We start from the raw sequence: 20,453 nt of genomic DNA, 5'->3' as shown, positions 1-20,453 counted from the left end.
CGTATTATGGAAATTTCTAGGTTGATTTAATGAGGCTGTTCACATCAGTACCATACTGGTTACAAGGGAAAGTGGACGCAGAATGTCTACAATATAGGTTTCCAAAATTAAAATTGGCAGTGGGACAATGAGGACGTAGGGTTTCTGCAAAATCACTTCAGATAACGAATACCACATTAAATCCAGTACATTCTATGCACCATGAACAATGTTTTATGTATCAAGTCTCTTATCTATCTCTTCTAATGACTTCCCTTAGCGGGTTGTTAGTATTTGACAGCAGGTCTCAGTGCAGGGAACTTTTTTCCAATTCTACATTCAAAGGAGGTCCATCAAGGTACATGATTGGCAATTTTCGTCATAATCTGCACATTATTAGCATCGGAATTGACATGGCAATAACATTGGCGGTGTCTGATGTGTCTTCCTCGAACTTTACCAAGTCCTCGAGGAGTTGTTTCTGGCAGCGAACAATTGTCAGATACCCGGTGGTGGCACTCCTGGGCCAAAACAGTAGGCATGATCGTACCCAATTTCACAGAAAAGGGTCTTCTTATAAAGAAGGCGAATAGAATAAATGGAATTGCGTGCTTCCCAAAGTGACCTTCATTTGTCAGCTTTAAAGAGACAGTAACCCGTTGTAGTTGGTATTTGTTCTTGGTGAAAATTGCTTTAAAGCAGTATTACATTTCTTGAATTTAGCCTCAACTGTCTTATCAAATGTTAATATCCCCAACAATATCAGCTGAAAAGGCGATAATGCTTTGAAAGTTCACATTTTTTTTTTTGCAGATTCTAGTACAATTAAAAAGACAATTAAAATAACTTTTCAAGAATCCACGGGGATCTTTTTCAACTATTACAACTGGATTAAATGAATTCTGGAAAAGGTGATCATCAATGAAACTGGGTCGTGTCGTCCATGCTAAAAGATAGCATACCTCTTTAAAACGGGCGTTGATGGAACATTGTCCATGTTTGCGCCAAAGCAGTGATTACAAAGGGGTGCAACCTTTGACAAAGTAAAAAGCAATGCGTCTTAGCCATTTGCCATTTAGGTTTTGGTTGGCCTTGGTGAGAACCACCGCCAGGGTAAGTTATCTGGTCAGAGAGGACTCCTCCCGCTGGTCAGGCGGCGATACCGCCGCTGATTTGCTGAGCACTGCGGCTGAGTATGGGAGAAAGCTGCTCTCCGACCTCTGCGCAGTCGCGGTGCACGTGAAGTCGGAACTCGCGCTCCTGGGCCCCAGCGCGCCGCTCTGGTTGCTGTGGCAACTCAGGCAAGAGCACGGAGCGGCGCCCGCTGGCGTCGAGGCGGCTGCAGCCGCTGCGGCCGCCGCTGCTGTGGCCGCGCTACTGTTCAGACCGTGGGGGGACTGGTAAAGGCCCGGGTGGCGGAAACTGCAGAGCAGTTCAGGCCGCGAGTAAGGGTGGGAGAGGGCACGGAAGGTGTCGAGCGGGCGGATGGAGGTGGGGAAGGGCGTGGCACCTGTGGCGGCAGCGGCGGCTGCAGCGGCTGTGACGCCAACGTGAGGGTAGTAGTGCAGGGGAACGTGAGAGTGGAAAGGGTAAGGCAAGCTTCCAGTGGCCGCTGCGTGGGTCATCATGTAGGTGTAAAAACTTGGGTCAGCCGGGTGGGGCCATGACATGGCTAGTCGCTGCCTTTTATCTTTCATCCGCCGGTTCTGAAACCAAACCTGGATTAAGAAAGAAAATGCACAGCGTCAATACATACACCGCACCACATTTTTTGTATTTCCTTCTCAGTGTGTTGTACACTCCAATTAAAAATAAATGTGTTGCAAATAACATTGCTAGTGTAATTAAAACAATAGTCTATATTCTGTGAAATGCTAAACAATTCTCCAATCTGTATCAATGTGACATATTTACACCAATTAATCAGAATAGTAATGAATCCGAACGTAGTAATTTTAACACTAACATACGTACATTAAATCAAAATAAACGATATATATGCAAGAGTGAATATAAGACACGAGTTGATCAATGCACCTTGATAGTAGTTTCGGGTAGATTTAAGGCTGCCGCCAGCTCACATCGTCTGGGTCTGGATACATAGTTTTCTCTGTAAAACTCCTTCTCTAATCTACCGATTTGTTCTCGGGTGAACGCTGTTCGATACCGTCTCACCTGGTCAGGACCAGAACCCGAGTTGCCTATTGAACCGGAGTTGCCGTTCAAATTCGTAATATTAGACCCATTCGATGAAGTATTAGTTGAACTACCATTGTCAGAATACACTAGGAAGAAAAGAAACAAAAACGTTTAAGATCGGTAAACCATGAGTGCAAATTAATAAGGCAACTTTGATGCCACATAATTAATGCTGGCTGTCATTATTACAAATGGGAACAGTTATTAGAGTCAATAAAGTTCTATGAATCCCTACATAGCCAAATATATGTACTTAATTTGTGTAAGTTTCGGTAATTAAATATAGATAAAGATTCTGAGCTATACATCCATTAGGCATCTGAACTAACACTGACTGAATAACCTCCAACCCCTTCTTATTCATTTTGCTTTATCCATAGAGCCGTTTTTGAATACTTAACAATATTTTGAACCCTAAGCTAAGCGCACGACTGAACTGGGAAGTTTTGTTTAGTACGCTCTTTTTCAGCACAAGCTGAAAGCTCCTTTTGAATGTTCTCTGAAATTCTGTAGCTTTTAGTACAAAACAAAGTCTAATGCAGTTGTATTCATTGTCTACTTAGTAGTTCAGCTTTGATTTTCACAATACACAATTTCGATGAATGGTAGAAACGAATATTCTCAGCATATTGTCGTGTAAATCATATTAAATTCAGAGATGCGTACCTTAACAAAGGAAACGTAGATGATGTAAAAATAAAGGTTTTGCACAATTTGGAGATAGGACTTTTTCACAGTTATTTATTTAAGTAAAATACTATTTTCCGAGCGCCTTTAATATTAATGTTATTGTTATTGTTTCAGTGCAAATGTATCTCAGAATTCAACTTTCAAAGGCAAATGTATGTTTTGCTGGGCTGTGGTACTTTATTGGAAAATGTAATGCTTATCAGTAATAAAAAGGGTTATTCGGAAATTTGCACTTTTGTTTTTATTTTCAGTTTATGTACATTCAATGCATCAGCTTTGTTTTCTGTATTGTCAAAGCATCAGTGAAATGCATTTCGAATCTTTGATGAATCACAACAGAACCCTCTTCAAAATGACTTTTTATCTGCACATGCATTATATCTTTGTGAGATGAAAGCTGTTTAATTTTCGAGAAACATTTAACAAATAAATATTTACCTTTGTTTGTATTTTCTTTCAGCTGCGTTGTACTGACGCCGGCTGGAGAGCGGAGTGTCGAACAGCCCACATCAACATCACTGTTCATATCTGCTTCTTTCTCCCGACTAGCAAGTTCTGAGTAAAGGGAGAATTTTTTCCTTGTTTCCGAGGACGAAATTTCAGACGAGGACGTGCTATCACTTGAATGTTGATGATGGAATAAATGGTCTATCTCAAATTTGCCGTTTGTTGTGGTGTCCCCAACAGTGTTGTGAAGGGAGGCGGAAGTGGGTCTGGGGCTGAGCCGACCACTGTGATGAGAATTTTCAAGGGCCTCCTCCACTGCATTTCCAGCTGAGTCTGACAAATTCGAAACCTTTTTGCCAGCAGGACTATGCAGCCCCCGTTCCATCAGAATTATTTCTTTCCTTATTCTTTCCATCCCGAAGCTGAGAGCAGGTTGCAGGCTGATACTACACTAATGATGATCTTGCAGCTGTGGCCAATTCACATCCAGCCCGCAAGTGTCTCGAAATTTATCTTTTTGGTGCAAAGAAAAAGTGTTATGTCAATGCGAGGGAACGACTGGTCAAAATGACCCGTGCTTCCTTTCTCCCGATGTGTCATTCATCAAACTAGTGCTCGTCATTAAGGTACGAATGACGCTGTTCGAATAATCATTTATTGTAACAGGTTTATAAGCAAATAAATACAAGCGTCTGTCAGTGGATGATGAAGGCGGCCTAGCGACAGGCGAATACATCCAGGTAGAGAAGAATCAGAGGACAGCCCCTGTCCTCCGCCGATGATCGTATGCCCGGATGCACTGGGCTTTGGCCTCTGGGGTGAAATTGACAGTCTGATTAATAAAATGAACATTACAGCATTTCCCTGTACATTTAGTCAGATCATTATGTTCTGATTTTGCTTTGCTGTTCTTATCGGGTTCTGATAATAGCATCTTTTTCATCACACTTTTGGGTGAACGTGAGCGAGCGTTGTAGGTAAATAGAAGTACTAAGTTTAATGTTTTGTACCTTCAGTCAGATAATTACATTTGGTGTATTTAGTTAGTTTGGGATAGAAATGCCATAATGTGTTTTCTTAACAATGTGAAGGTAATTTTTTTTTGCAATCGCACTGTAATATTCTGACTTTTCCGGTTCTTATTCATGTTTTCTCTTTATTAGCTATCTTTTCCCTCAGCTTCTCGCCTTGTCATTGCTTATTTTATCTCGCTTTCCATACACCGATACAGACAACTGGCGTGTCTTATTCAGTGGTTGTTTTAATCCATCTTTCACGCATATAAAATCTGCACAATTTTCGAGTCACTTGTATGGGGTATCTTTGGTATACCACTCTTCAGTTTATTTTAGTGAATATTTCTGATGTTTAAACACCGAAATGAATCCTGATAACGTGCATCATAAGAACTCGAGCAAAGGACAATGACATCCTCGCTGAAATGCGTTGTATACCTGAATAAAGTTTTAGTTCCTTTTAAACAAAATGTCGAAACTTTTTTCACCAATTGAGTGATAGCCTTTATGGATCGTACTTCATTTTAGGAAAAAAGGACTTGCTATGATTTTGAGATAGCTTATTTGTGTGTATTCTCCCCACCTCTCCCTCTTGTCGAAGTCTGGCACGTACTTATACGATCGATTTAATTTCACGTGAAGTATCATATTTATATTTATGTTATGCGGGATATTAGAGCAAGTTGCTTCAATCAGAAAATTTGGAAACGTTCTCTTCGTGGTATTTTCCTTGAAAACCAAACTACTGTCATGTAATTCTCAAATTAATTGCTTAGATTATTTTAACTTCAATCCGAACTCTGCACAAGCATTTCGCTCGAAAAAGAGATTGCTAAAGGTGAATCCGTTACCTGTAGCTATTAGTAATTTACCCTAAGTCCATGCTTAGATATAACGGAGCCTCAGCAACATTTGAGGCTGGAAATTTAATATCCAAAGAGGGTTTGAAAGATGGAGAATCTGTGTGGACCAGCTACTCTCGGTGTTAATAGTAGTAGTAATGATGACGCTGATAGCGATGATGATAATGATGATGAATTTGTTGTTGTTGTCATCATTGCCGTAGTTACTTTGGTTTTCGAAATCAATGTTTACCGACAAGAAGCGAAAGCTATTATCTAAGTTGCGAAATGCACGCTTGAAATGTTAAATTAAAGATTAACTGATCTTCAGTGTGAATGTCACAGAACAGTTTCTATCGAGAACCCCTTATGGGAAATGACAATGTAGCAAAAGCGCTCGAGATGCATAATTAATATTAAATAATGCATAAACGGAAACTATATCATTGTTGCTAAATGTTTTAATTAGTACTGTGTCCCATATGCCATAGAAATAACGTCCTGTCATATATATGCATATGCTAGTAAATACATTTTCTTGTATTTTACGCCAGTTAATAATCTGCAATAAATATTGATATTCTCGCCCTTGTAATTCGCATGTACGCTAATTTCTGCATTTAGGTGAAACACAAATGAGATTAAACGTCGAAATCAACGGCAGTGGAAAAAATATTGTTACGATTTATGGGAAACATAAGTGACAAATGTTAATTATGGTGAATAAATTGCATTAAAAGACTATATTAAAAGTTACGTTGTGAAAATTATATATTCTTCCAAAGGAACTCGTACAACAACAGAGGGTTCTGGAAAGTGCTGGGGGCCACTATTTTCACGTTAGCGTTTTCTGACGTTAGAAAATATAAATAGAAAGCTACCGTAAATAGCTCGTTAAAATTGTTGGCGAAGGGTTCAAAGACTTTTGCACTGTTTAAAATAGTATGACATTGCAAGTTAGCAAATATGCTGTATAGTTAGCAAGCATAAAACAAATTTGGTTTCTTTACACAGCTCAGATGTTCGGACCATTTTTTTTAAGGAAACGCTCGTATAGATTTTTATGAATACAGTACACTATGCCTGAGAAGAAAGATTTTTGAGATTGATGTTATTTCTTATTCATACTTCAGTTTGAGTCTTGTTTAATAATATTATCCGTAATCTACCAATCAAAGTGAATGAATGTTACAATTAATTAATTGTGAAGCGGTATTCTTTGAGTGGAGTTGAGATAAACAAGGATGACTGGACTCGGAATTAAATGCGTTCTTTCGAAATATCTGTCCTCTGGCGCCCTCTTCCGTTTTCTTTGATTTTAACAGCCAGATGACTGCCACGATGGTTCAGTAAGTTAGTTTCTCTGAGAATCAACAGCTTTTGAAAATTCTGTACAGTAGATACTAACTAAAATTGAAACTTTATTATTCATGAGTTAGCTGTTGTATAAATCAGTTATTTTGTACAAACATCATATGCAGATACTTCAAGAATAATACATTACGAGGTAAGTAAATGTAAGTATTGAGATTTAAAAAAAAACTAACCTCTGGAATTTTGCATTCCTATTTTATGAGAGAGAGAAGTTAGATACAGAGCTAATAATTTTTTTGGGGGGTGAACATTGTCAGTCTAAGTGTGCATGGGTGTTCTCAAATATTCATTATCAAGAACAAACGCTGAGAAAATACTGGCATTTTTTAAACATTTATTTCATAGCTTTCAGTGTGTCGAAATTTCATTTCAATATTGAACTGAACGCAAAATCTGATTGGTGTTTCATTAGCGATAGGTTGGGAAATTGCAGGATTAAAGCAATTCTCGTTAACATTGGCATAATATTGATAAATGAAATTGAGCAAGAGTGTTAAACATAATGCAAAAAAAATTGCAATGGTATTCAACTGGAAAATTAGTTTTGTTTTTATCTAAATCCATGATCTACATCATTTACATTTTAATTAGCTTTAATACTTTTGAAAATGTTCGCAAAGTCACGAAGCTAGTTAAAAGATGATATGTAGACAGGTCGGACCCCATTTCTGTATAGTTTACTTTACAGAGAGCTCAAGGGAGCTTTACAGCAATGGGCCAAATATTTGTTCGATCGTCTAAAGCAGGTACAGCTAGGTGTAATTCTATTGCGGTAAGGGTTATAGCAGGCAATAAAATGCACTAAACTGCTTTTTGTCTGACGTAAGTTACAATGTCGTGAAAAAGGTTTTTTTTTCCAGGTTACAGTGCACGGCTTTGCTAAATTGTTGCTCCATTCTGCTGCTTGGGTTCAAAACAAAATGCACGTTAATAAGTCAAGATACATTGCAATCAAATGCTGTGAACAAGAATAACAGGGGAAAAGTCAGAGAATGAAAAACTGAAACAATAAGCCGAAACAAAGTGATCATTAAACTCCACATTGACCTTGAGTCAAAGTACGATAACTACAGTACGTGTGTCATTCTGTAATGCAGCACTGTCCTTGACGTTTGCGCACAAAGTTTAATTTGCAAAGAGTCCACACTGCGTTTTATTTACCAACTGTAGCTGTGTTACAGCAATAAAAAGATCAGGTAGCTTGATCCAGGGTGTAGTTTGTGCACCTAATGGAGAGCTGGGTTTCATTTCTGGGAGGCAGACATCAAAGTGTTTGCTCAGTACTTGTCACGCTATCATTCTCAGCATTTAGAAGGGACAGGAGCTTAAACTTGCAAGTCAGGACAAAAATTTAACAAGAGAATTGTATTTGCAAGTGGCTGGAATGAACCCAACCATTCAGTTTAGTTATAAGATGGATTCGACTTCTCTGCGGTACGAACTGACGCTAGAGACATCTAGTGATAAAACAGGATTAAGGGAAGATGAAGTGGGACCTACAGAAATGGTGCCAATATTTTCCACAAACTTTGGAACTTCTGCTTTTTCCTCATCGCCTTTGAAAACGACTTCAAGTGGAAGACACCAAGATTTGTGTTCCGAAGACATTTCGACTTGTGGATCGCATGGAAGCGCAGATCAGGAGATTGTCGCTATGTCACCTGGGGCAGTGCAAATCCCTGCAAACCAACTGCAAAATGACTGTCATATGTCTCCGTTTATTAGCTACCGGCACAATTTCTGTACCAGAGGTGAATACCCGACAAACTCCGCACTTTATCAGCATTGGCCACTAGAATATCCCCAAGTTGCATCTGTTCAAACGCAGGCAAATCCCAACAATCAAGGTACGCCTGCCTTTTACCATTCTCAGTACTCTGGAACATCGTTTGAAGCAGGAGCACTCAATAATGCAATGCCCGGTGTCCCAAGGCCTTTAGGTCAGTCTGATAATATATTCTCATGCACGACATATCCATGATTGATTGATTAAGAATTGATTACGATTGATTAGATTGATTAAGAATTGTAATGCGCTTTCTTTGATATCGTGCAGCAGGTGAGTTTTCTGGTTGTGTCTTACAGCAATGCCCAGATGAGTTGTATTTTGGTTTCGATATGAGCATGCTGGTTGATCAGTGAATGATGGGCAATTTCATTTTATGTGCTATTTTAGCAAAAAAAAACATTGTTCGCCATAGTTTGGGAAAGCTAAGATAGTTCGCTTTTCCTGAGGATGGTTATACGTTTTAACCGCATATTTAAAACTGAAAATAGTTGGTGATTTTTATGTAATCGCTTCATATGCAGTTTCAATGAAACGTTTTAGAGATCACAATATGTATTTCGTATACAAAATGCCTGCAACAAAATATTGCATATTTCAACTGATAAAAGTGAATAACATTTATCATAACATTTGGATTACAAAAAGGAGGAGAGGTGGGAACACACGTTTGAAAACAATTGCAACTAATTGCTATTCTTTCTATTAATTCTCGTCCCTCGACAATGATAATTTCTGAAGGATAAATTAACCAACATCGATTAAAATGAACGACAATCAACGAAACTGACAGCTGTTTAGTTAACACAGCGTTTGCGCATACATGAACGCAACATAAATAGATAAAATACACATTTCTCGGAATTTCACTGCTTGTGTTCCTAATGACTTAACCTACTGATAGAATATTTATGTTCCTTCAGCATTGGGACTAGCATCGCACTGGTCAACATCGCAGAATCCTACACACAGACAAAGAAAGAAGCGAATCCCCTACAGCAAACAGCAAATCGCTGAACTGGAAATGGCTTTTGAAAACAATCGATTCCTCACCCCTGAGGTCCGATTAAACATCTCTTTTAGGTTAGGTTTAACAGAAAGACAGGTAAGAGGCGTTCGTTCCACTTTCTACGCAAGAAAATATTAAGTACCTGTCCCTCTTCATTGTCAACAGGTGGGCTCATTGTATTTCACTAAACATTAAACCAAGTCCGCTTTTATTAGTCACGTATACAAAGAATCTGTATTTTTCAGGTGAAGACATGGTTCCAAAACCAGCGACAGAAAGAGAAAAAACTTCTTCGTGTGCAGCAGCAATTGATAAAGCCAAGTTGTCCTGGACTGTGAAATATAATAACTTTCCTCATTTGGACAATTGCTTTTTAAGAGTCACGAGAACGTGCTACCGATTTACAATAGCAAAGTCGCCTCTCTTTAATTATACAGCCACAGAAGATTATTGGGCCTTTTCGTTTTTAATTCTTTTGAAGTTGGAATAACTCATTAGTCTTTATCTTGCATGACAAGGAGCTCCAATTTGATGTACTAAACGCAATAAAGAATGTTGATTCCACTAAAGGTGGTGAACAAGAAATGTTGATTCTAAAGGGAATGTTTAACTTGATTTTCCAAACGGCTAAGTACTCGTTTACCATTCATTACATGTGTGAGTAAATATAATTGGACACAACTTAAAGTCTATCTGTAATGTTTAAAGAATAATAACATATTATAGGTTGCAAAATAAATTGTTTCGTGAATAGTATACACAGCTGTTCGGGTTTGAAATGATTGGAACGCAGAATTGTTCAAAGTAAGGGCGTGCTATACTTGAATACATTTCTCAAATGTATGAAGTCTTTACTTCCACAAAATTGAATTCAAATGTGCATTCGCTGTATTTTACTACCTTTCTTCAGAACAAATTGTTATTAATTCGCAAGTTTTAGTCAAACAGTAGCTGGAAAATATTTAACTTTATTGATTTGAGACAGTGTTGTGCTGATTTAAAACTTCAAAGCTGTGATATTCAAAATAACATCTATATTTGCATGTAGATCGTGCAGTTTCTTCCACACTTCATTGTGTACCTGCTCTGCTCCTCTTGTAGGCGGTTTTAAACATTATTCAGTTCAAAAGTTATGCAATTCCCTGGATTTTCTAAAATAAAAACAACACAAGCTGACGTTTCATTGCGGGGTTCAGGTCAGTGCAATGTGGTAGTTTTGCTATGGAAAACGTAGCTCACGAGAATGAAATAGCTCCTGAATGTTGTCCATGAAATACTGCAGCAAGTTATAATGGAACAAAATGCATTATGTTTTGTACGGGCAACTAGAACATTGGTCAGCCATGTTGCTCAAGTGCAAAATATAAACATCTGTGGACTCGTTGGGCTGAATGGCCTGTTTCCGCACGGTAGGGATTCTATGGATTCCATATTCTAACATCAAATTTATTCCAATTACCTCTGCATATTCATCTGTCCAATATATGTTCATTTAAAAAATATAATTGCTGTTTGTGGTCTTGGAATAAATACTGAAGGAGAAAAGAAATTTGGTTCTGGTTAAGTCGTATCCATTGGCACCCACCCGCCTGATACTGTGATTTTATCTAGTTACAAACGTCATTTGTTAAAGGTACGTTTCTGAAACTGGAAAGTGCGAACTGAAGTGCTAGCTTTTGTCCATTGTCCGTATAAGCAACTTAAAGAGACAGTTACAGGTGTCTGAAAGATAAAGCAAGCATCAAACGCAGACCTGAGATTCTCCACGATAGGAAACGAAATCATGTTGCCAGCATATTTCTGGGTAGAAATTCCCCAAATGATTTGGAAAGTTATAAAAAATAAACATATTATCAGTAAATTTCTGTTAAAATTTCTAGGAAGCGTCAAAGATTATATGGCAATATCTGCTCTACATGTCCAAATATCTTCTTTTAAATGTAGCAATCTTCATATAAATTTGAACGATTTTCAGTAAATAATTATTTACAATTAAAGTAGAGGAATAGTCATTTCTTAGATATTAGGTTCTCAAGTACATGACTGAATGCGAAAAGCCAGGATTAATATAGTGCGATATCAGGTCCTAAAAATTGGTAACATGCAATGAATGTCAACAACAGCTAATTTGGGGATAGCAAGATCCTACAGAATGCAAATAAATAAATGGTCAGCTAATCGATATTTGTGGATGTTGGTTGAGGAGTGAACGATGACGAGAACACCTAGCGAAAAGTACAATAAAGAACCGCAGATGATGGAAAACTGAAACAAAAACAGAATGTCCTACAGAAACTCTGAGGGTCTGTCAATAGCTATGACGAGAACATTAGATTAGATTAGATTACTTACAGTGTGCAAACAGGCCCTTCGGCCCAACAAATCCACACCGACCCGCCGAAGCGCAACCCACCCATTCTCCTACATTTACCCCTTTACCTAACACTACGGGCAATTTAGCATGGCCAATTCACCTAACCTGCACATCTTTGGACTGTGGGAGGAAACTGCAGCACCCGGAGGAAACCCACGCAGACACGGGGAGAACATGCAGTCAGTTGCCTGAGTCGCGAATTGAACCCAGGTCTCTGTGAGGCAGCAGTGCTAACCACTGTGCCACCGTGCCGCCCTAACACCACAGTTAACGTTTCGAGTCCAGTGATCCTTTATCAGAACTAAAGGTAACACTGCCTTTTACTCTTTAGATGCTGCAGGACGTGCTGAGTTTCTCCAGCAACTTCTGTTCTTTGTTCGTGAAATATTTGCTTTATTCAAATAGTACATTATTTTCTTATTTTGAGTCTCTTGATTACAATTATTTGGAGGACCACAATTGAAACAGAAATCGTTCAGTCATTCATCAACAACATATGAGATATAAATTCCCGTAATAAATAATTAATCGCATTATATGCTGCACAACTGTCATAGGGTCATACGTGCGGAAACAGACTTTTCGCTCCAACCAGTTTTTGCCGAACATAATCCCAAACTAAAGTAGTCCAACCTGCCTGATCCTGGCCCATATCCCTCTAAGCATTTCTTATTCATGCAGTCGTAATAAATATCGGAGAAATAACAATTGAAGATTAAATATTAAAGATCTTACCTCTGTGGTCTTTTTCTGTCAACTTTTCCGATATAAATCACAATGTCGACCTCTATAATAGATAATGCCAGTGTAAACTGGCCGTATCGGAATCATTCTTTCCCCAGTTGGACAGAGAGCGCCACCATTGGTAGAAAGTGGAGAGGGTAGCGTGACAAATTGATGCCTTTCGTTTACATTACTAACGAATAGATGAGAATTTTAAAATTAGTAACCTTCAAAGGAAAACTGAACACGATGCCTGTCCATGTTATCCGCTGTCCTTTAATGGCATTGTTTTTGATGACTTCATTCGTTCTAGACTCCTGCTGTACAACAAGGATTGTAACTTCATTCAGAAGTGCATATATGTTTGCTATATTTTGTACACCAGCATTGTTCATTGCGGTAAAATTGCAATTCCAAGTCGTGAATGATTTAACAGATGCAGAAACAGAAAACAAATGTGTTTTCACATTTAGGTAAAGGTTTAAATAAAAAGGACCTCAGAATGGTGACAGTTAATTTCACAAGCCAAGCAGTCGATTTCGTTTATTTTCTACATCATCTTGAATGAAGCAGAGCAGTGAGCTGAAAGTCTGATGAATGCCTTCTTTTATATTGCTGTTCAGGCCATGCTGCCTGCTTTTTGCTTGACAAAATTCTGGAATTTGCTGGAATGCATTGTAGTAGCATAATTGCGTAACAGCATTTATTCCCTAGCAGACGTGTACATTTTGCATTCGAACTGTATTTGAATCCAAATATTGTATCAGCAAACCGTTCCGGCCATTGATAGATTGTAGCCTTGAAAGTGAACTTCCTCTTATGTGGAACAGACTTGCGTCAATGCAGATAAATTCATTTCATCAAGAAAACCAAGGAAATTTGCGCCTATTGTCTGTCTCGAATAAATATTTTTTGCATTCTTATCGAAGAGCTGAATCGGAAGCTAGCAAAGTTTTGGAATATTTTTACGTGTTGAAGTTTACAACTGCTTGTTGCTGTTTGTAATCTCAGTCCTCTTTCCTGGAGACAATGTGACATTCTTTTGCGTTTCTTACTGAAAGGAAAGTAACGCTGTTTTAAGAACTGGTATAGCAACTGGTTATGAATGAAATACATGTCTTATTTATAAATATTGTTATGTTCTATTCATTATGAGGGACTGTAAAAATGCTAAAGTATATGTAATGCGTTCACAACAAGTTACCCAGGAACGTGAAATCTCTGTATAGTGTTGCAATGCAGCTTTCAACGCAATAAATTATTCTTAAAGAGTTCCAATTGGAACATAACGCTGAAAAGTGAGGTAGGAGACATTCACAACATCAAGTGATTAATTGGTTGCTAACAATGTCAGATGAAAGTATATTTCGTTCCCCTCTTAACTGCTGACAGGTTAAATCCATGTTACTCGTAGGTGCATTTTACGTGCAGGGTGGAATATCTCGGGATATTTGAAACATCACTTGTAAATTTCGATCTCGTTTTTGCAAGTATCTACAATTTATTTTCAAGTATGGTAAGTAATGTGTTTGGTTGGAACTTGGACAGATGGGGTTTTACAGCATTTTTTTTCTCCTGGTAACAAAAAAATTATAGCGAGCACTGGTTGGCATGTAATCTGCTTTTATTCGTGTAGTGTATTAATATCGGTCATTGTGTTGGAAAAATGTGTAATCAAATGGGGTCATACGAGCTGTAATATAGTCAGTCTCAATACAGTGACTGCTCTCAGCTGGATATATATTTAATCAAATGATTTATCTAAAACGAAACACATGCACCTATTGTCAATAACTGTTTTGGTGTACTGATTTGGAGATGCCGGTGTTGGACTGGGGTGTATAAAGTTAAAAATCACACAACATCAGGTTATAGTCCAACAGGTTTATTTGGAAGCATTAGCTTCCAATTAAACCTGTTGGACTATAACCTAGCGTTGTGTGATTTTAAACTTTGTTTTGGAGTAAGTTATTTGAACTAAACAATTCCGAATTGTGAACATACATGTGTAGGTAGGAGTTTCATCGAGATGCTTTAGCAGCTTGAGTGGCCGACTAGTCTGCAAATTCATGCTGCAGATTATCCAATACTGGTCGCGTTTTCGAAAAGCTTATAATTATAATTAGAAAACAAAATATAATCGAAAATTATTTTTGATGTTGTTGTTAAATATTGACGATTGTTAAACGTTGGCAAGTATAAAAATGGATTACGCTTTTAATCGGATAAGGCTTTCAATCGAAATTGCTACGTCTGTAATGTCATCCTACAAATAGTTTTCAATAATTTTCAATAATTCAGATACCAATTTGAAAATACCAGGCAGAAAGTGCGTGAACAAGAGAATTAAGGTCACCTGTAAGAAAGAAAGCAGAATAAAGGATTTTTTAAAAATGTTGCGGGAAATACCCAAATTCAGCAAGCGACAATGAGAACTTAATGTTAAACTTCGCTGAGAACGAAGGACAATTGCTGTGAATCAAAATAACAAATAAATTCCTCTTTTTTTCAAAATAGAAATAGTCTAAACTTTCAGTTTTATTAGCTAAGTCATATCAGTATATAAACATAAATAACTTTGAAAAGCAACAGCTTTTACAGTTGCCATTTTTAAATAAAGTCCGGCATATCAGTGCTTAAATTTACATTAATTGGGTCCCTGTTTTGAGGTGTTCTGCGTTGTAAGCGACAACGACCAAGCTATATTTCTTGCCCATCTCTCACTGCCTCACAAACTGTTTTTGGGTCTTCTACATTAGCTATAATGAATTTACAATTGCATTTGTAAAGCGGTTTCAGTTAGAAATTTCACAATTCAAATCGAAATTTTCGAAATTAAATTCATGTTTAATATTACCACAAGCACTGGTGACATTGAAAAATGATCAACACAATTTAGCAATAGGAAGCGATTTTGCAAAGTTATGTTACAATTCACAGCTAGCTTCAATCTTTGAAATCTTCGCATAAGTCCAACAGAACTATTGAGTTGCTTTAAGCCGCTGTTTACCAGCTTATTTCTCTTCCCCTCCCTCCCTCTTCTCCACCTTGACCTTGGCCTTCATCTACTTCCGGAAAGAACCCCTTTGTCTGCACACCAGTGATGCGACTAACTTGAGAGAGCGGCATACTTTTAATTCAGAATCTGCATTTGGTCGGAGTTCTAAATAAAAGTAGCCAGTCGAAATATGACGTTAGCACGATTTTTTTCTTTGTCATTAAAAGTAGAAGTAGTTGAATTGTTATTTGTTTTTCTGAGAACATCTAGCATCCGCATGTTCCTAAACGTGCTGTGCTCATTCAACTCATATAGTCGAGTACAAAGATAAGCATTGAATTTGCTGTTTTGAAATACTTTTTTCTTCACGTTATCAATTAAAAAGCCGCTCTAACTGTTTCATTAAATACAGACCAATTTAGTTCAAAATGTACGGGTTCATTAATCTATCCATATTACGGACGCTTGTAGATAGAATTCGACGTGTCTCTATGAAATAACGCCCAACGTCCCTTTGACATGCTCAAAAAAATTAAGACAAGATTGAAAATGTCTGATTTTAATATAACAGCACTGAACTTTATTCGCGCACAGAATGATGTTTTTTAAAATTATTTAGTGTTTTCAGTTACTGAGTGTCGAATACATTCTGATAAGTTTCTCCAAGTGTCAATATCGGTAACACATTTACGTATCCGGGAACTGCAAGCTCGGGAAGGTACCTACAATGAAAGATTAAGATGGAGCTTCACTTTTCCACAATATCCGTCATTGCAAACCAAGTTACATTATCTAACCACTTTTCATTATCCGTTTAACATTGTAAAATATGACTGCGGTTGTTGTTATCACAGCTAATGGCAATGTATTACTTATGTCTAAAAATCTCCCGTAAATGAAATTCTTTCGTTTTAATTAATCGGAAATTGCTTTACAATATTTGTAGCGTATTAATTACGAGTTGCTTATTCTAAGGTAAGTTACAAAGTATTGTTTGATTTGTCTCACAAAACGTGGCTTTACCAAATATGAGAATGCGTGTATGGAAAATTAATGTTGATGGTTGAAGGAATAGTTTTCCACATCATAAGTTATTGCTAAAGTAGACCTGACTGATCAAAATATGCCCTGTTTCCTACAGCGGAGTTACATCAGCGAATATTTGTTTTTATATCATCTGGCCCTTTAGTTAATTCAATCATGCATTCGAATTATGCTGGAATTTACCCTCAAAGTCCAAAATCTTCATATTTTACATAATTAAAGCCGGGCATAAATAAAAGAAAAAGGCATTTCCTTTTTGTTGAAGGCGATACCTTTCCAGAAATTAGATTTGTTTGCTCTGTAGACGCGAATTCTGACACAGGTTTGTAGCAATTGAGAATAATGTAAATTGGTTTACGCGAAATGCAAACTACTGGCAATATGCTTATGCTGAAGAGGCAATGGGATAACATACAATTAGGTTATTGCATGAAAATCAGAATGAAGTATCAGACATCTGCAATCTCCACGGCATGGAAACACATCAGTTTAAATTGGGGAATATCCTAAATAAAACAGCCTTCATTTTAATAGATCGAATGTCTGAGCGAAAATAAAACATACATCCGAAATATCTTCCCCGAATTTTCGAAAACTTAGCTAATATAAAATTCAAGGGGAAATCCGTATACGTCTGACCGTTTCATGAATTGGTGAAACAAGTAATGATTCTTCCAATCTATTTCACAGTTGTGTGTAGAAGAGCGCAAACAGTGCAGTTTACAACAACGAATGGTTTATATGTTATCCTGAGCGATACATTTGTTACTAAACAGGTTGATGCCTAGTTTATTCGTCACAATATGCAAACATTCAAAAATTTCTACCAGTGTGTTTTTAAAATTAATTTCGTGTCAATGTGAAATTGTTATTTTGTAAAAGAAGTCTAAGCTTTATTTGAAGTGGAATTATTTGAAAAAGAATTCAATGGAATAGAAAAATCTACTCAAAGAGAATAATGTAGGCCGTACGTATGATGTGTTTATTCTACAGCCTGTATTGTGCAAGATACCAAGAATATCAAATTCAGTGAAACACATCGTAAGGGTACTGCAGTGGAAAACACCGTCGCGTTTTCTAACTTCAATATTCAGCGGCTCCTGCAGTCAATTATGTTGACTGAATTGAGGAAAAATTAAAGTGTTTAAACATTGGGAAAGAAATGCAATGCCAGCTGAAGCTAGCTTCAGTCGCTGCGTGTCACGTGATCAGTGTCGACCTATCAGATTTCAGTTGGTCAGTGCACACACTAATCAGTGAAAATAAGCACCTCTTCTCACTGCCGAGGCTGCTTCTCTAAAGCAGTACTTAGTTTGCAGTGGGTCGTGATATGACAGCTTCTTTTCTTTCAGCCCCTTGGAGGACTGATACAATCAGGTACCTACACAACAGAAATAACACCACTAACTCGGAAATGGAAGGATTGGGAGGGAACGTCCCTTCTAATCAATGCAGGAATTTTCTGTCTCCCTCTGCATTTGGAGCTCATCATAATTCTTTATCTTCGGGTCCCGCTTACTCCGTCGGAGATCGAACGCATTCTGTCATTTCTGAATCTGCCAAGCAGTGCAGTCCCTGCCCAGCTCCCACAAGCCCTCCCAATCCAGCGATAAGTTACGGCTATCATTTTGGAAGCAGTTACTACAGTTGTCGAAATGTTGGCATTCAGCAAACTGGACTGAAATCCGGTGCCCATGCATCTCTGGCCGGTTATCCAGTGGACAAATACATGGACGTTTCGGGTTTGACTAACACGCCTGTCCCCACTGACGAGGTGTCATCCAGGGCAAAAGAATTTGCATTTTATCAGAGCTACCCCAATCCCTACCAACGGGTCTCTGGTTATTTGGACGTTCCAGTAGTCCCTACAATAAGCGGGCACGGAGAGCCAAGGCATGAAGCCTTAATTTCCATGGAGGGCTACCAGCCTTGGACATTTGCTAATGGCTGGAATGGTCAAGTATATTGTCCGAAAGATCAGACACAGACTCCACATTTCTGGAAATCTCCTCTGCCAGGTATTATGAAATGATTTTCACCGAAAAGAGTTGCTTTTTTTTAATGTATAAAACACTTCACGTTGGTTTGGTTTAATGCTGTCAGGAATTAACTAGTTGTTTAATTTGCTATATTTCAAAAGTTTAATACCTGAAAACACACACTAAGCATGGGTTTGAAAAACGTTGAAGTGAATTGACCATATGCCTAAAATTATGCTTAAAAGATTAAAGGATTGCGTGGTAACTGCATTTTTTTCCCAAAAACGCGTTAAACTGGTACTATTTGAAGTTGATGTTCTTATCAATTGCATTTCCCCCCCCACCCACCCCCCCTTCCCCAGGAGACGTGATGCACAATCAGACTGACATAAACATTTACAGACGAGGGAGGAAGAAAAGGGTTCCTTATACGAAAACTCAGCTCAAAGAACTGGAGCGAGAATACGCCACAAACAAATTCATAACTAAGGAAAAAAGACGAAGGATATCCACTGCCACCAATCTTACCGAAAGACAAGTCACCATCTGGTTTCAGAACAGAAGAGTCAAGGAGAAGAAAGTGGTTTCTAAAGTCAAAGAAAATATACCTTGATACCGCAGATATCAGGAACCGTGCTGGCGCATTGTGAATTACATGTGATGGTCTTCTCTTCAGAAAAGGAAACGAACTGAATGTGGAAGACTTTCGAGCTACAGCTTCGGATTTATAAACAAATCGTAAAATAACAATTTACACAAAATGTTGTGCAAAACTTGTTAAAATACTTGATCTGACTTCATCACCACTTTCAAAGAAATAAGGCACTCTTCAGTATGTGAAAAGTCCCACATTCGCATACTTGTCTTGTGTTACCGTGCTGGATTATTTTCACGAGTGGAATTGCACATATTGTCGCAAATAAATGCTTAGTTCAGTCTTAAGTCATATTTTCGAGGGTTCAGCTAAATTGCTGATGTTTGCAACACCCAGATAAAATGGCGACTACAACTGATTATACAATCAAACATAAAAATTGACATTAAGTGAAAAGTATTTATGACTTTGTTAATGCAAAGCATTTTTATTTAACATTTAGGTTTTCAGTCATGCTTTGCAAGGTGGCTGTGTTGCGAGTGGATTCAAATGCTAACAATATATATTAGCAACGAATCCATTCCGTTGTGAATAATTGAAAATATACTGCTAAGATACCATTTTAAATCTGTGCCAGGTAGAAATTGATTATAAATGAGATAGTTACAGATTAACTGCGGTACAATCTCGTAAGATATTTTATCATATTAATCGGCAGCGAACTTACAATCATTTTCATAATAAATTATTTAGCTTAGAAAGAACGTTCTGTTTACTCACTGCAGAAGGTTCTGTAGTAACATATTGTCCTAAACAAATGTTAGCATTAATCATAAATTCAATCTCAAACGAAATGCTTGTCAAAGTTAAGATGTCCTTAAAAGTTATGTTAAAGTATGAAAAGCTATGTTTCTGCATATAAGTCTTCTGTTCATTTAAAACTGTTATTTTCGAAAGAAGTGCTAATATATTTGAAAGCCCCATGGTAGTTTTGAATGCGGTGCCTTTAATTGAAACTTTTACAGCTGTTTCCTAATTACTAACTTGTTGCGCTGTATACCTAAATTGTAATCACGTTAACTGTAGGAGTAACATAGTGGAGAAGTTTGGCATTATTTCTATGTTTTGTGTACAATTTTAAATATGTGCTCAATTTGTCCATCATTTTCTTTATGCAGGACGAGTTAAATACGAACTCGGGAGGTTTTCTTACTTGATTATGCCGTGTAAAATATTAAAACAAATCACACTTTAACTGTCTTCAAGCTTTATATTTCTTGTAAATGGGTTCAATTTTTTTTGACTTTTCATATCGCCATATTTAGATTCAGCTTATCAGCATTTACACAAATGCTTTTCTAATTTATACGTGTGCCTAAGTCACCTTAGTGCCTCCTT

The 20,453-nt window shown here is 37.6% G+C and overlaps 3 protein-coding genes and 1 long non-coding RNA gene across 6 annotated transcripts in view; 3 read left to right on the top strand and 1 right to left on the bottom strand.

The window, feature by feature from the left end:
* Window positions 1-3,966, bottom strand: part of evx2 (even-skipped homeobox 2) — a 4,832-nt gene extending 866 nt beyond the window's left edge. The window contains exons 1-3 of one of the 2 annotated variants that reach the window (XM_072579164.1): window positions 3,307-3,966; window positions 2,017-2,264; window positions 1-1,697 (exon numbers count right to left, since the gene is read on the bottom strand). The exon at window positions 1-1,697 is cut by the window's left edge and continues 866 nt beyond it. In XM_072579164.1, the coding sequence (XP_072435265.1) occupies window positions 1,098-1,697; window positions 2,017-2,264; window positions 3,307-3,730 (1,272 nt within the window). In that variant the 5' untranslated portion in view covers window positions 3,731-3,966 and the 3' untranslated portion in view covers window positions 1-1,097. The remainder of the gene's footprint in view (window positions 1,698-2,016; window positions 2,265-3,306) is intronic. The other variant, XM_072579165.1, reaches the window with a different exon arrangement.
* LOC140482159 (uncharacterized) lies at window positions 1,254-4,801 on the top strand. The gene is made up of 2 exons (XR_011961674.1): window positions 1,254-1,568; window positions 3,329-4,801. It is a non-coding gene; the product is annotated as an uncharacterized lncRNA (long non-coding RNA).
* Window positions 4,802-7,367: 2,566 nt separating this feature from the next.
* On the top strand, window positions 7,368-10,257 carry LOC140482158 (homeobox protein Hox-C12-like). 2 transcript variants are annotated; one of them, XM_072579167.1, is made up of 3 exons: window positions 7,368-8,394; window positions 9,257-9,438; window positions 9,588-10,257. In XM_072579167.1, the coding sequence occupies exons 1-3, from the start codon at window positions 7,932-7,934 to the stop codon at window positions 9,678-9,680; spliced, it is 738 nt and encodes a 245-aa protein (XP_072435268.1). In that variant the 5' UTR covers window positions 7,368-7,931; the 3' UTR covers window positions 9,681-10,257. The 2 variants fall into 2 exon arrangements, with proteins under 2 accessions (XP_072435268.1, XP_072435267.1); XM_072579166.1 differs by having other exon boundaries at window positions 7,372-8,487; window positions 9,588-10,250.
* Window positions 10,258-17,775: 7,518 nt separating this feature from the next.
* LOC140482148 (homeobox protein Hox-D13) lies at window positions 17,776-20,310 on the top strand. The gene is made up of 2 exons (XM_072579158.1): window positions 17,776-18,499; window positions 18,823-20,310. The coding sequence occupies exons 1-2, from the start codon at window positions 17,812-17,814 to the stop codon at window positions 19,071-19,073; spliced, it is 939 nt and encodes a 312-aa protein (XP_072435259.1). The 5' UTR covers window positions 17,776-17,811; the 3' UTR covers window positions 19,074-20,310.
* Window positions 20,311-20,453: the final 143 nt, after the last annotated feature.

This window comes from Chiloscyllium punctatum, chromosome 10 (genome assembly GCF_047496795.1).
Source record: "Chiloscyllium punctatum isolate Juve2018m chromosome 10, sChiPun1.3, whole genome shotgun sequence".
Lineage (NCBI taxonomy): Eukaryota > Metazoa > Chordata > Chondrichthyes > Orectolobiformes > Hemiscylliidae > Chiloscyllium > Chiloscyllium punctatum.
This window is presented reverse-complemented; position numbering and strand designations above follow the sequence as displayed.